A 13,104-nucleotide genomic window follows, 5' to 3' on the forward strand; every position below is an offset into this window, starting at 1 on the left:
TCTGGATCTCTTACCCATGAGAACAGAATCTGATCATGCGAGTTTAATGGACAAAAAGACACAATAATAGAATCTGACACGTGTTTGGGTGCCTTACTGAGAAAAAAGGGGAAGGAAAGAACTTGAAATGTCTATAGAAAAAAAAATGTTGTTAAAATATTTTACATATTTTGAATTCTAAATATCCATAGAAAAAGGTTTTAAAGTTTATCTTTGATACATGTGGGTGTCAATTGGACTGGATGTGGTCCAATCTCATCCAATCCAATGTGAGTTCATTACAAATGGACTAGGTTGAATTCAATCCAATGAGTATTCTAGACCATCTTGGACCGGTCCAGTTCAATGTCTGGACCATCCTATCTGTTCAAATTCATTTTAACTTACATTGGTTTCAACCCAAACTCAATCCATTGACACCTATATTCTTATCTTATTTCAATGGACCGAATATTGGCTTAATCCAACCGAATCCAATATAAATTTATTATGGACGGATCAGGTCCAGTCCAATCTAATAAATATTGTGAAACGGATTGGTCCAATCCAATGTCTTGTTGGTCCATTCAATCCGTCAATTTTGATTTTGAACTGGATGGAATCCAGTCCAAAACTGGTCCATTGACACCCTTAGATACATGGTAATATTTTGTAGCAAAAAAAAACCGACATTCATCAGGTAAATTAATTAAATAAGCAAGAAGGAAAATGTTATCTCCTCAAAAAAAGGAATGAAAATGTCATGAAGTGTCCCTCGAGAATTGAGGGAATCAATACAGACAATTAGCTAATTAGTAGAGTCCATGATCCATGCTTCTATCAGCTATGCACCTCACAGTAGTATAAAAGGAAAACCTGTCACTTTAAATTGAAATGAGGAAGCACGAGACATAGGTTGCCTCACTTGGTTGATTTGCCAAAGTTGTAAACTTGTAATAATTAATAAGGCCGCTGTTACAAGGCCCACACCCTTGGATTTTGTCTATCCAAACCAACCATTTGGTCCTCACGAATGAAAACCTGAAAAAAAAATCTAGACTCTAGAGAACAAAAATATGAATAAAAAACATTGGAAAATCTTTATGAACACTAAACAGTTTTGTGCGAAGAAATAAGCAAGATAAAAGATTTATTAAAGCAGAATTATATGGTTTTATAAAAGGAGATGTTTGACAATATTTAAGGACCAGAGTGTTTATTTATTTTTGTGCATGGTTGTTAGAACTTTATTATCGACATTATTCCACCCAATTATTTATACTGTCAACAATTACCGTAGGCGGGAACCAGAGAAATGACCTACCAGCAAAATCTATGGTGCAATCGCTGCGTTTAGGAGACAAACGATGCGTGTGTGAGTTATGACAGCTTCCCTTGAAGCTTTGAGCCTCTTTATCATTTCCTCTCTCTCTCTCTTTTACATCATATATTCACATTTCTCAGATTCAGATTTTAGACCATTTAAGTTTCGTCAACAAAAATGCAGATTCATGATTCATCAATAGGACTGAGCTTCCCAAGAGTGCATTTTTAACATAACACACTATCCTCATAGACAAAATAAAAGGAAACAAAACAAAAGCTTTTAAGAGAATCAATCAAAAAATCTTAAATATCTTCTTCTGCAAACGATAGTTCTGCCATTATATTAGCCTGTCACTACAGTGGAATGACACAATCCGTACCAGAAAACCTCATTTTCTATTTCCTTGGGCTTGTCTGTTTTTATTGAGAGACCATGAATTGCAAATTCTCATTGAACATTATCACCTGAATGTGCTGCATATTGCATATTCATGTTTGGCACGAAATCTATTGCATCAATCTATTTATGTTTCTTTCTACGAACAAAACATAGAAACAGTTTTAAATGGGGTTATTATTTGAGCATAATTAAATCAAAATCGGCTTTGAAAAGCTATTTTTATGCCCTTTTTGTTGTTTCCATGTACAATGCCGTTTCCGAGAAAGAGCTTGCATTTTACCAATTCTCCACGAATTAAAGTATGAATTTACGATCATTATTTCAGATAAAAAAAATGCATAGTTGCAATTTTGTAATTCATGACTATCAAATAACAAAAGGAACTGAGACAATGTAGAAATGCCCTAGTTATTTAAAGGCTTTCCACTTGTTTGTTGTCTGAAACAACAATTTACATGCAGAAGTAAAGCAATAGGAATGGCCACCCCGTGCTGACAACAAAGAAGATAAAAGATATAAGGTTCCAAAAGCAATGCAATTACATGTTCTTGGCAATGACAGAATAGAAAGCTATATGAAGAATACCCATAAAAAACAGTTAATGAAAATATGCAACGATGACAGATGATATGATTAATAAAATAACTTGAATCTTACTTTTGTTTGGCACAGAAAATGTAAAATGGAGAAGAAAATGGTCAGTGTTGAACAATGCCATTAAGAATTATCAGCAATTGATTTCTTTGAATAAAAATTAGCCAGGTCAAACAGGTTAAAGATAGTATACAATTCAGAAATATTAGGAAAACACTAGAAAATGGTAGGAACTAGGAACATGAAACAACTGGAAGCTGTTTCTGAATCACAGTTCAGAAAAAAACACCCCACATGTTCAGAAAAATACACCCTAGGGTCAGCTTGCAATCACATTATTCATGGAGACATGACTGTACGATTGCGTATCCGGCTGGATCGCCTCACTGGAGTTGTGACCTTCTTCATCATCTCTTCTCCGTTTCTATCCTCCTGTTTCATAATGAGGAAAAAAAAACTGTAGTAAGGTAACTATTTTAACAAAAAAAAGGGAAAGTATCCCTTGTTATGAAATTCAATAAGAAGTCATAATTCTGATGATATGTATGTAAATCTACTTGAGAAAAGAGAGAATTGATTAATGAAAAAGAACTCGGTGTTGTTTTTTTTTTCAAAAGAACCATTCGAGTTGGCGATCATCACCAGAACAAAAACTATTTTCCATGAAATGCAATCTAAAACTTCAATAAGAAAAAGATAAGAATCATTTTAGGTCAGCCTTTTCACTTAAAAATTATCATCACAATAGGGGGAGATGAATTGAGGTCCAATTCAAATTTTCAATAAGAAAAAAAAAAAAAAAAAAAAAAAGATCTGCAGTATTCTAATTATATAGGAAACAGCTTCAAAGTGCCACTATGTTGTAAAATTTGGTCAAATATTTCACCTAAAGCTATCCTGTGGTTAAGCTTAAAGATGTTTATCCAAAGATTCAATTTAAAATTTGAGCAAAGTCTTTCTAGAATGCTTTCTATTGATCATCTGCTTATGGAAGGATGTGCACCATGTAAAGCTAGTCTGCATGTTCCAAAATCCGGTTTGATTTTTTATTTTATTTTCATGGACATAGGTGTGTCCATTTTTCATGGACATCTAGGTATGTCCATGGTTAACCTTAAAGATGTTTTTCCAACTGACTTAAGATGCAATTTAAAATTTGAGCGAAGTCTTTCTTTCTATTGATCATCTGCTTACAGAAGGATGTTCACCATGTAAAGCTAGTTTGCATGTTCCAAAATCCAGTTTGAGTTTTTATTTTATTTTCATGGACATCTAGGTATGTGTGAATCTGGAGAAATGCCTACATGTTAAACGTGGTTTATATTCAAATGACATTCGTTATATGCATCCAATCCTAAGGAAGTTAATTGCTCTGGATACCACAGAACAACATCAAAATACATAAACATAGCAGCCTAGATTACCTGGTTAAATGAAGATGGAGGTGAGAATGAGTGCATCTATTGGAAAAAAAAAAAAAAAAAAAAAGATGAGCAATTAGAATTTCTATAAACCATTTTATTGAAACCAGAATAGCTTGACTGCAATTGTATATTCTCACCTCTTTCTTCACGAGTTTCTCCTCAGCAGTAAAACTTCCATATGATGGGGACTTTGTGACCGAGAAATCTGAAAGAGACTGGCGTGACTGCTTAGGAGATGAAAGGACCTGCCTCCTCGACCTCTTCTCTTGAGACACAGAGAAGTTGCTCTCTTCACCTTCTGTCTTCTGGGGTTTCGGACCACAGCTCTTGATAGAACTACTGAGCTCTCCCTGCTTAGAAGAAATAACCTGCTTCTCAAATTTCTTCTCTTGAGACACAGAAACATAGCTCTCTTCGCCTTCTATCCTCTGGGACTTCAGATCACAGCTCTTGATAGAGCTGCCAACCTCTCCCACCACAAACTCTCCCAGAAATTTGACTGATGGTGCCTGACTTCGATTGATCTCTCTCAAGACTCTGTCCTCAGAATGAACTGAAGATGAGAGATAAACGCCAGAGTCCGCCTTCAGAACGTGGTCTTCTGTCTGGGGAGGTGATGATTTGTGGTTATCTATTACCATTAATTCAGAAGAAGGTTGAACCATCAGTCTAGTATCCTCTGCAGACGTCTTCCTACGCTTCAGATGGAGAAATCCCATAAGAGTAGATACCAAAATCACAGAAATTCCAAGAGCAACTTTTTTCTTATGCGGTGAGTTTTCCTCTTTTGCAGGAACGCTGGAAATATCCGAAGCTGTATTTTCAACAGGTTCTCTACCTTGTAGTGAAACGGGTTCGCCAGTGCCACTAGGAACATTCCCAACTTCCTCCATTGCAGGATAAACCACCGTTTCTTCTCCCGTACCCTGATCGATATCTCTCTCAACTACTTCTGCGACGACTTCATATTTTGGTGGTTCAATCTCGGAAGTTAAGTCAGCATTGGGGTTCTCGCTGTCTAAACTCCTATCTTCCTCTGAAGTACTTGAAATAACAAATGCTGAATTTAGCTGGTCAACCCCATCCAACACTTCATCTGTGCGATCAGAATCCTCCCCTGCTTCCTCCAATTCATGGACAGAGATATGTCTAGTTTCTGTCCCTTGTTGGCTCAACACTTCATCCTTCTTACCATCAACGTTCCACAGTATTTCCATGTCCTCCCCTACCTCTCCCAAGTCATGAACAGAAATCTGTCCGGTTTCTGTACCTTGTTGGCTCAACACTTCGTCCTGTTTACCATCAACGTCCCGCATTACTTTCATATCCTCCCCTACTTGTTCTCCCAATTCATTGACAGAAATATGTCCAATTTCTGTACCTTGTTGATTCAACACTTCATCCTTCTTACCAGCAACCTCCGACATTATTTCCATATCCTGTTTAACCGTCTCTTCCTTCTCATTACACTCGTAACTAGTTATGTCATTTGCTTCTGTTACGTCTAAAGCAGCATTTCCTTGTTTTTGATGTATGAAACTACTACCCCATCTAAAGTTCTCTACAGAAGCTCGGATGAGATGGCTCTGAATCTTCTGGTAGCCTTCTCTGAGGTCTTGTAAAGCTCGAACATAAGGGGGAGGAGTGGGAGAGTTCATGGAGGATATGTACAAGGTAGAAAGGATCAGAACGCCAAAGAGAAGCAAAGATTTTAGTACCTCTTTGAAATGCCAGTGTCTGTCTCCCTCCTCGACCTCTTCAAAATCATCATCTCCATCCTCCCTTCCGTTGTTTTCTACATCTTCAGGTGGCTTTGGCTCCAAGTTAGTTGTGCATGGACTAGATCCGTGTTCTTGTTTCATAGAACTCTCTCCTGAGGAAGAAGAGAATGCAGAAGCGTCGTCACTCAAAACTTCCCCTTCAATTGGTTTCTGAGTCTCGAGAGAAGCACATTGATTGCCTCCCAACTCGTCTTTGGCTTTTGCCAGTTGGTTCTCTCTGCGAAGGAAAATTTCAAGTCGCCTGTTTGGGTTGTATCGAAGGAACTTGGGTCTTGGGGAGAGAGAATTCGTGAAAGGATCGTAAGGCTGCGAAGACGATTCCGGAATAGAAGTTTTCTGCTCAGCTTCATCTGTTTCATTAACACTCGATGACAAGTTTGTGACTTGAGATGAATAGCTACCGCGAGTTTCGGAACCTGAATCTGCAGAAATGGCGTCTGCAACAGCATGTGGGGTTTGTGGAGCATGAGAATTGGAGGAAAACGGTCCGGAGGCATCTTTTCTCTCGACCAAGATCTTTTTTCTTGGCAAAGGAACTTTTGAACTGGGGAAAATCGTCGGCGACTTGAAGTCCTTTGCAGCTAATGTGTTAGGAATCTGGGGTGTTGAATCCATATGGTGAAAGCTTCGGTCATTCTCGTCCATCTCTCCACCATCATTCGAGTAACAGATCTTTTGTTGCAAATCTGAAACCCATGAAAAGGAAGAATGAATGAGAATGGAAATAAAATCAAGTCAACGAAACCTACCATAGGTTTAACTGTGATTTAAAAAAAAAAAAAAAAAAAACGAAAAGAGGAAAATGAAATGGCATGCCTGTGATTTTCGGAATCGTGTAAGGTTTGACTGGGATGGAGGACGAGAAATTGTTGTTAGGAATAAGAACATCCATTGGAATTTGCTTCCCTTTTCCCTTCAACAAAAAATTCGCGCTCTTTAACTCTGAAAAGATTGTTTTTACTAGTATGACGAAGTAGAAGAAAGGAGAGAAAAATGCTTGGTGATGATGACCGTTGGAAATTTGAATTGTTAAATTGGACCGTTGAGGTTGTCAGTTGTTAACGGCACAAAACTTGCCCACTGTCCACTGGACCTTGGAGTTGGTAGCGGAGGCACCGAGATAGTCTAATTCACGTGATTGTATATGACTTCATCATTTTGGTCGAGATGAGATTGGCCCCCCACGTGCACATCTCAGCGTGCATGGAAACATCTCCCGTACTTGTCATGGGAGATATTCCCAATACACGGGTGGGAGGTGCTGTGAGCGCCAATCTGATCGCGTTTTAATCAGAGCCTAAACTCACATAACATGCACGCTGAGATGTGCATGTGGGGCGTTTATGAGGCGCTGCGCAGATGTGATCTCCTTTTTTGAGCCAAACAGCGAAATCCGGAGAGCGTGAACAGTGGGGTGCAATTTGGGTAGGGTTTCAGATGTCGGGTTGGGCTGGAACCTAAATCCTATCCCAACTTGCAGTTGAGCCGGAGGCAATTTTCAGTCTGGGCTTGATGCATCTCCATTGGAGTTCAGATGGGCTCCCCACAGAGCGTCTTAGGGGAGCCCATTTAAACTCCATATGGGAACTGGATAATGAATATGTATTTTTTATCTAGTTTCTTAATGGAAATTGCTTTATCGATGACAAATAAAATAAATAAAGAGCTCGGATCTCCTGCTCTCAAGGATCTTACCCGCATCTATCCACAGGACATTAAAACTGTACATTAGGAATATCTTGGTAAGATTTCGTCGTGGGTCAGGCACAGTTAGCTCCCAGAGATCAAGGCGCTCTTTGAGGAGTGGGTCCAGACTCGGAGGTCATTCATCAGAAGTTTTTGTTTCACCTTAATCCGATTTGCTCTTCTTAGAGCACGACTCACACTGACAACTTGCAATTGTAAATTGAGAACATCTCCTATATTTATATGTTGTCATTCATAAGGATATTCTCAATGCAAGACTGCAATTTGTTATGGGATTGGCATGGAACCCGCTTTGTGAGGAGCAAATTGAAATTCCTTTTACTCAAGCATGTCTTAAGGTTGCATTTGTTTGTGTAAAACCTCATTAATGTAGAAGTCCATCAATGGAGTTTCATACCAAACGGTTTAAAATCTCTAAACCATTTAACTCAGAAAAATATAATTATCGATATAATATTACATCGACAAAATTTACATCAATAATCGATGTAAAACTCTACCATAAGTGTGGTTTTATATCAATTTACGATGTAAAACTCCACTCCATCCAAATACCGATAAATTTGAATTGTGAGTGGAGTTTTACATCAATCTTGATATACACTACAAATAAACACCAATAAAACTGAACCACCAGTGGACTTTTACATCAACATGGGTTTACACCACAAGCAAAATGTAAGGTGATGTTTGATAATATTTTTCAAACCTTTGAAGTCTGAAATATCTGCTTTTCAGATACTGTGCTCATTCACGTTCATTACTTAACGTGTTCAGATACGTTTTAGACATGGCCTAAAGTCAAAAATGCCTTTATTTTAACCCAATAAAAACTCCATTCAATCTCTCCCCATCTTCTTTCCACCGTCGCTGCAATTCTCAATAACAGTAGTTCTCTCTCTCTTCCCACCATCGCCGCTACAACTGAGGGTTCTCATGTCTTGGTTGGTAGTGTCACAGTGATGACTACAGTGTAGTAGTGTTGTCTGTATTGGAGGAAGGCATCCCCCAAATTTGATCTGAACTGATATGATTGGAAGACGAACGAGCAACCGGGATCACCTCTTATTATTGTGTGGGTCCTTCTACGATCAATGTTGTCGGTCTCATAGTGGAAAAGCTTGGGACAGAGGCACTGCTCTCCAAAGCAAGTAGAACTCGCAGAGATGAAGAGGAGGCGGATTAATGGGTCGAATTAATGGAGGTTTAGTAGGGATGTTGTGACAAGGAACGTCTAGAAAAAGAGAGAACGAAGGAGGTGGAAAGCATCGAACGACGGTGCTCTGTTCATCATGATTATTTCAACGGCAAAAATTGGAGAGAGAGAAAGAAGATTGAGAGAGAAGAAAGAAATTGGGAGAGGGCAAGAGAGAGAGGTCTGATGGAGGAAGAGGAGGTCGGAGTAGGGTTTGCCGCTTCTCTGTTTGCGTAAAAGAAAGAAGACGATGAACACTCGTTTTTCCAAAATTCGAATGGTTAAGAGGGACAGTGGGAAAGAGAGATGGAGGGAATGGGGGAAGAAGGTGAGAAGAGGGATTTTGATCCGATTTGCCGTTGCAAGCGGCAATGACAAATAAAGGTCAGGAAAGTTAGTCAGCATTTATATTAGGGACAAGGGCAGTTTCAAAATTTTGGAAATCTTAAGGGGCATTTTTTATAATTTTAGAAAAAAATTGGGCCACACCAGGTCTAGAAGTCAAACATGGATTCTGTTTTAATGCAAATTAAACTCAAAATTATTAAATAGCATATTTTAGGGGTAAAGTAATAAAATTAATGAATTTCAGACGCGGAGTTTGATCCAACACAAACAATCACAGTTTTATTCAAAGCCTCTAAAAAGTCAAAAAACAATTATACCTCTTTTCAAATTCAAGACAATTTTAATATCTTTTTAACTTTTCAGGTTTTAGATTTCATATTTACCAAACCACAAACAACACCCGAGAGATTGAAATTTGAGTACTTGTTACCTAACTAGAGGGTGAGTGATGCAATCATGCCCTCCTCCAAGATCTCGAACAATGATGTTCTCAGCCAAATGACTTACTATAGACGTTGTTTACTCTTTTGAAGCAATCTTTATTATAAAATCAGATGATAGTCCATTTTGGAAATTTGAGAAAAATGGAGTGTTAACAGTGCGTTCAGCCTACTACATAGCCAATTAAAGGGAAAATTCACGATACGTACACTTTATGTCGAGTGCCAACCCATACTTTTAATTACGACAATCTACTATCCGAATTTTCAATTTGTGATAATTTGGTACCGGGCATTAAATTTTCAATACTTAAAAGATAAAAAATCTTAAATACCCCCAAATAATTCGAATAATGAATGAATTACCGATTAAAATTATGAAAATAACCCATCATCTATTCCGACCAATGCAAGTGGGAACCACTGTTCATATTTGCATTTACAAAGAATCCAAAAACCAGCTCCCTCACACCAATGGTCTCAAGCGAATGTGCCACCGGAAAAGTTGATTTCCATGATCGTATACGACACCGGAAAAGTGGAAGTCGAAGAATCCAAGTTCCAAGCCCTTCCAACCATGACTCAACTGTGCTGTAAGTCGGGAAAAGCTCGGCAAGGAGATTGTTCTCTCCAATCCCAACATAAGAACAAGGAAATGGATTCTTCTGATAACAAAACAGACAAACCCATAGTCGTGATTGGTAATCGACACGTGCGTAATGGTTCAAAACAGCACCACAGTGACTGCAGACAAGAGGGTCGTAAGGGAGCAAAGGAAGCTCGATGAACTCCATCAATGGAGTACACATGACGCTCAAAGAAATTACCAAGGAAGAAGCTTCGGATCTTCTCAGCTAAGAGTCCAGACAATAGAAGCCTCCCATTTTCTTCTCCAAATGGAGCGCCTACCCGTCGCTAGAACATTATTACACCCACTGCTTACTCAGTCGTTTCCGGAGAAGACAACTTGTTGCCAGTGCCGGAAGAGACAACCAGGGTATGTTTATTTACTTTAACAACCACGTGAACAATTGAATTGAAAAAAGCGGAGCGACCAGCTATAAACGGAGCAGAGATAGTCGGAACAATTGTAATGCTCTTTCGACATGGCAATGACTCCGACCAGCGTTCGCCTTAGTGGCCTCTCCAATGCCACATTCCTTCATCCTATGGCACCAAACCATCTCGTCTCCTCCTTGGCATCCAAAGGAAAGAAGCCTTACCGCCTAAGATGCGCATCGGTTCCTCCAGATAGGCGAGATAGCAAGCGCTCCATCTCCATCGCCCTCTTTCTCTCACAGTGGCTCTCTATCCCCAAACGTGCGTCTCTTCCCCTCTCTTTAACTTTCTAGCCATCTTGTCTAGTTTTCGTTCCAAGGTAAGCCGGATGCCGACGAGAGAAGATAGGTTCATTTTCATTCAAGAAAATTAGGAATAAAAGGATGATAAAATTGAAACACAGCGGGAGGATAACCTTAATGGAATCAGTTCAGATCTGTGCGCGGCTCTGGTATTGGAGTTTTCATGGTTACTATGGAATGGAAGTGCTAGGAATGAATAGGAAGGTTGGCTCTCTTCTCCTCTTTCGTTCGTTGAACCTAGAATGAAGAGAAAAGGTCCTTATATTTTCGTAAAGGGGAGTTTTAGCATTTCGAAATTTTTAACCCGCACCTGATATCACGTGAGTCCTTTTAACTGGCAGGAATTTAACGTCGGCTACTAAATTGTCATAAATTGAAAGTTTGGGTATTATATCAGCGGCCTTTACTGCCTTCTATTGAGAATATCTCCATATTTATGTGAAAGATATTCCCAATGCAAAGTTGGGAAAGAATCTTAGAACAGTGTGGGCACAAGTTTGTCCTGATGGAAGCCGATCTCCACATTTACACCGAGTCTGAATCCACCCCCCACAGCACATCCCTGCCGTGTATTGGGATATCTCCCAATGATGACATCACCATCCCTGATATATCATCGGGAGATGTTCTCAATACACAGCAGGGATATACTGTAGGACGTTGTGGGAGGCTGATTTAAACTCATTTGCACCTTATATGAACATCTTAGCGTGCATTAGAAACATATAGGAGAGATGTTCCCAACGTACAGTTTGGATGTGCTGTGGGGCACAGATGTGATCACGTCCCACATGCACATATGAGCATGTATTGGGAACATATACAGAGATGTTCCCAATGCATGGTTTGGTTGTGCTGAGGGTACCTGTGGGTTACAATCACTGGAAAAGAGTCTAGTAACCTCTATTAATATTTATATATGCCATAACCTCTATTAATATTTATATTTGCCATATCTATCAATGTGGAGTTGATACCACTGAACATGTGATAAGTTCTTGTGATTTCGCTGGAGCTTGCTGGTTTGGTTTGTCATTGTTGGGGAAGATGGGGTCACTGTAACTTTGGAGGAGAAGCTCTGAGGCGCGTCTGAAGACACTGTCTTTAGAACGTTATTTGCCCCCACTTAGTTTTACTGAGTTTGCTGTTGAGTTACAGGCAAATTCGTTCCCAGGATACAACAGAGCCTTGGGCGAGAATCTGCAACCAGCAAAGTTGAAGAGTCTCCAAAGAAACCTTCTGTGAGACTGTAGTAGACCGGACTGAGAGAGAGAGAGAGAGAGATAGTGAATTTCGAAATTGTGTGTTTTGGAGTCTGATTCATGCTCCTTAAATAATTTGTGAAGAAGTATGAGGAAAAGGTAGGTGCTGGTTTAGAGAAGGCACCTTGAACAGTCACAATTTCAACAATTGTGACTGTTTAAAAAGTTGTTAACAGTTGGTGAATGTTAACTTTGAATTGTGCCTCTTGATCACACCCGATCGAATTGTGGCCGTTGATCTCACCAACGGTGATCAACGGTGATCAACACACCAAAACAAGAACCGCCCATCGCGAGCCACGCAGGTGCGAGCAAAGTGCGCCTCTAAAGCGCCTCATTGCGCCACACACACGCGTGCGCGCACGTTGTGCGGTATCGAATCCCCATACTCTCCTCTACTAATTCTAAGGAGTGTAAATAAGCTCCTATTGAAATACTGAAAATAAACATTGTAATTATCTAATGTGGGACAAGTTCAAAACTGGGTTTTTTTTTTTTTGTAAGAGAAAAACTGATTTTTCAACCAAGTGTGCAGGTGCAATTTCTCATGTGATTGACCAATCAAACCCATTGGATTTAATCTCTTATGAGATTAAAATCCAACCGTCATTTACTGAGTGTGTTGCTGGTTTATCCTTATTTGATTGGTTTATCTGGTTATTTAACTCGAAAGCTGAAAGCTGAAAGCTGAGCTAGCCTCCTCTGGGCAATCTGGAAAAAAAAATTAAGATCTTTCATGACGAGTTCGGCGTCCGTCAGTTCGATCAACCTTTTATAGCAGAATATCCTCTGCTTTATTGGAGGAATTGGGAGATATTCTCGATGCAAGATTGCAAGAGGATGTCAGTATGATGTGAGCACGGGCTTGCCCAGACCTAATGATATATATATATATATATACATATATTTCCTGTTTTCAGTGTTTTGCATTGGGATATGCAGGGATCTTCGTATCCAGGCCCCTGGGGTGGGAGTGGGAGGATCCAAACTCGGGTTCCAGTCGTTCCATCTCCTGCACCCGGCAAGTAGTCCAAATGCTCGCTCAGCAGTCAGCACACACAAGTTTAGTTTTGGGAAACTTCCTTCCTGTGGATGGTGCTTTCTCATCAGAAAATGTTTTTGCTGGTTTTGGTGCAGTGGCAACAGTCTGTATTTGTAGTGGCTTATTGTTCTATGACATGCAGATTTCCCTCGATCGATCGGCCAAATTCTCTGAAGCTCTGTCCAGTTGCCCTTTAATTATCTGCTGGAATTTCTCTCAAGTCCTGGTATTCTCGAATTGTAAAG

The 13,104-nt window shown here is 39.6% G+C and overlaps 1 protein-coding gene across 2 annotated transcripts; it reads right to left on the minus strand.

Annotated features, from left to right (window-relative positions):
• Positions 1-2,429: 2,429 nt before the first annotated feature.
• Positions 2,430-6,621, minus strand: LOC148847056 (uncharacterized). 2 transcript variants are annotated; one of them, XM_088949533.1, is made up of 4 exons: positions 6,321-6,621; positions 3,861-6,190; positions 3,724-3,759; positions 2,430-2,731 (listed from the first exon to the last, which is right to left on the minus strand). In XM_088949533.1, the coding sequence occupies exons 1-4, from the start codon at positions 6,394-6,396 to the stop codon at positions 2,639-2,641; spliced, it is 2,535 nt and encodes an 844-aa protein (XP_088805659.1). In that variant the 5' UTR covers positions 6,397-6,621; the 3' UTR covers positions 2,430-2,638. The 2 variants fall into 2 exon arrangements, with proteins under 2 accessions (XP_088805659.1, XP_088805661.1); XM_088949535.1 differs by lacking the exon at positions 3,724-3,759 and having other exon boundaries at positions 6,321-6,495.
• Positions 6,622-13,104: the final 6,483 nt, after the last annotated feature.

Source organism: Nelumbo lutea, chromosome 6 (assembly GCF_056320005.1).
Source record: "Nelumbo lutea isolate HS-2025 chromosome 6, American lotus-T2T, whole genome shotgun sequence".
NCBI lineage: Eukaryota > Viridiplantae > Streptophyta > Magnoliopsida > Proteales > Nelumbonaceae > Nelumbo > Nelumbo lutea.

Excerpts from the sequence above, each read along its gene's own strand:
- LOC148847056 (XM_088949533.1), bottom strand. The coding sequence starts at position 6,396 with ATGGATGTTCTTATTCCTAACAACAATTTCTCGTCCTCCATCCCAGTC. Across the intron at positions 6,191-6,320 it reads CACGATTCCGAAAATCACAG|ATTTGCAACAAAAGATCTGT; the intron begins GCATGCCATTTC and ends CATGGGTTTCAG. Across the intron at positions 3,760-3,860 it reads AGAAACTCGTGAAGAAAGAG|ATGCACTCATTCTCACCTCC; the intron begins GTGAGAATATAC and ends TTTTTCCAATAG.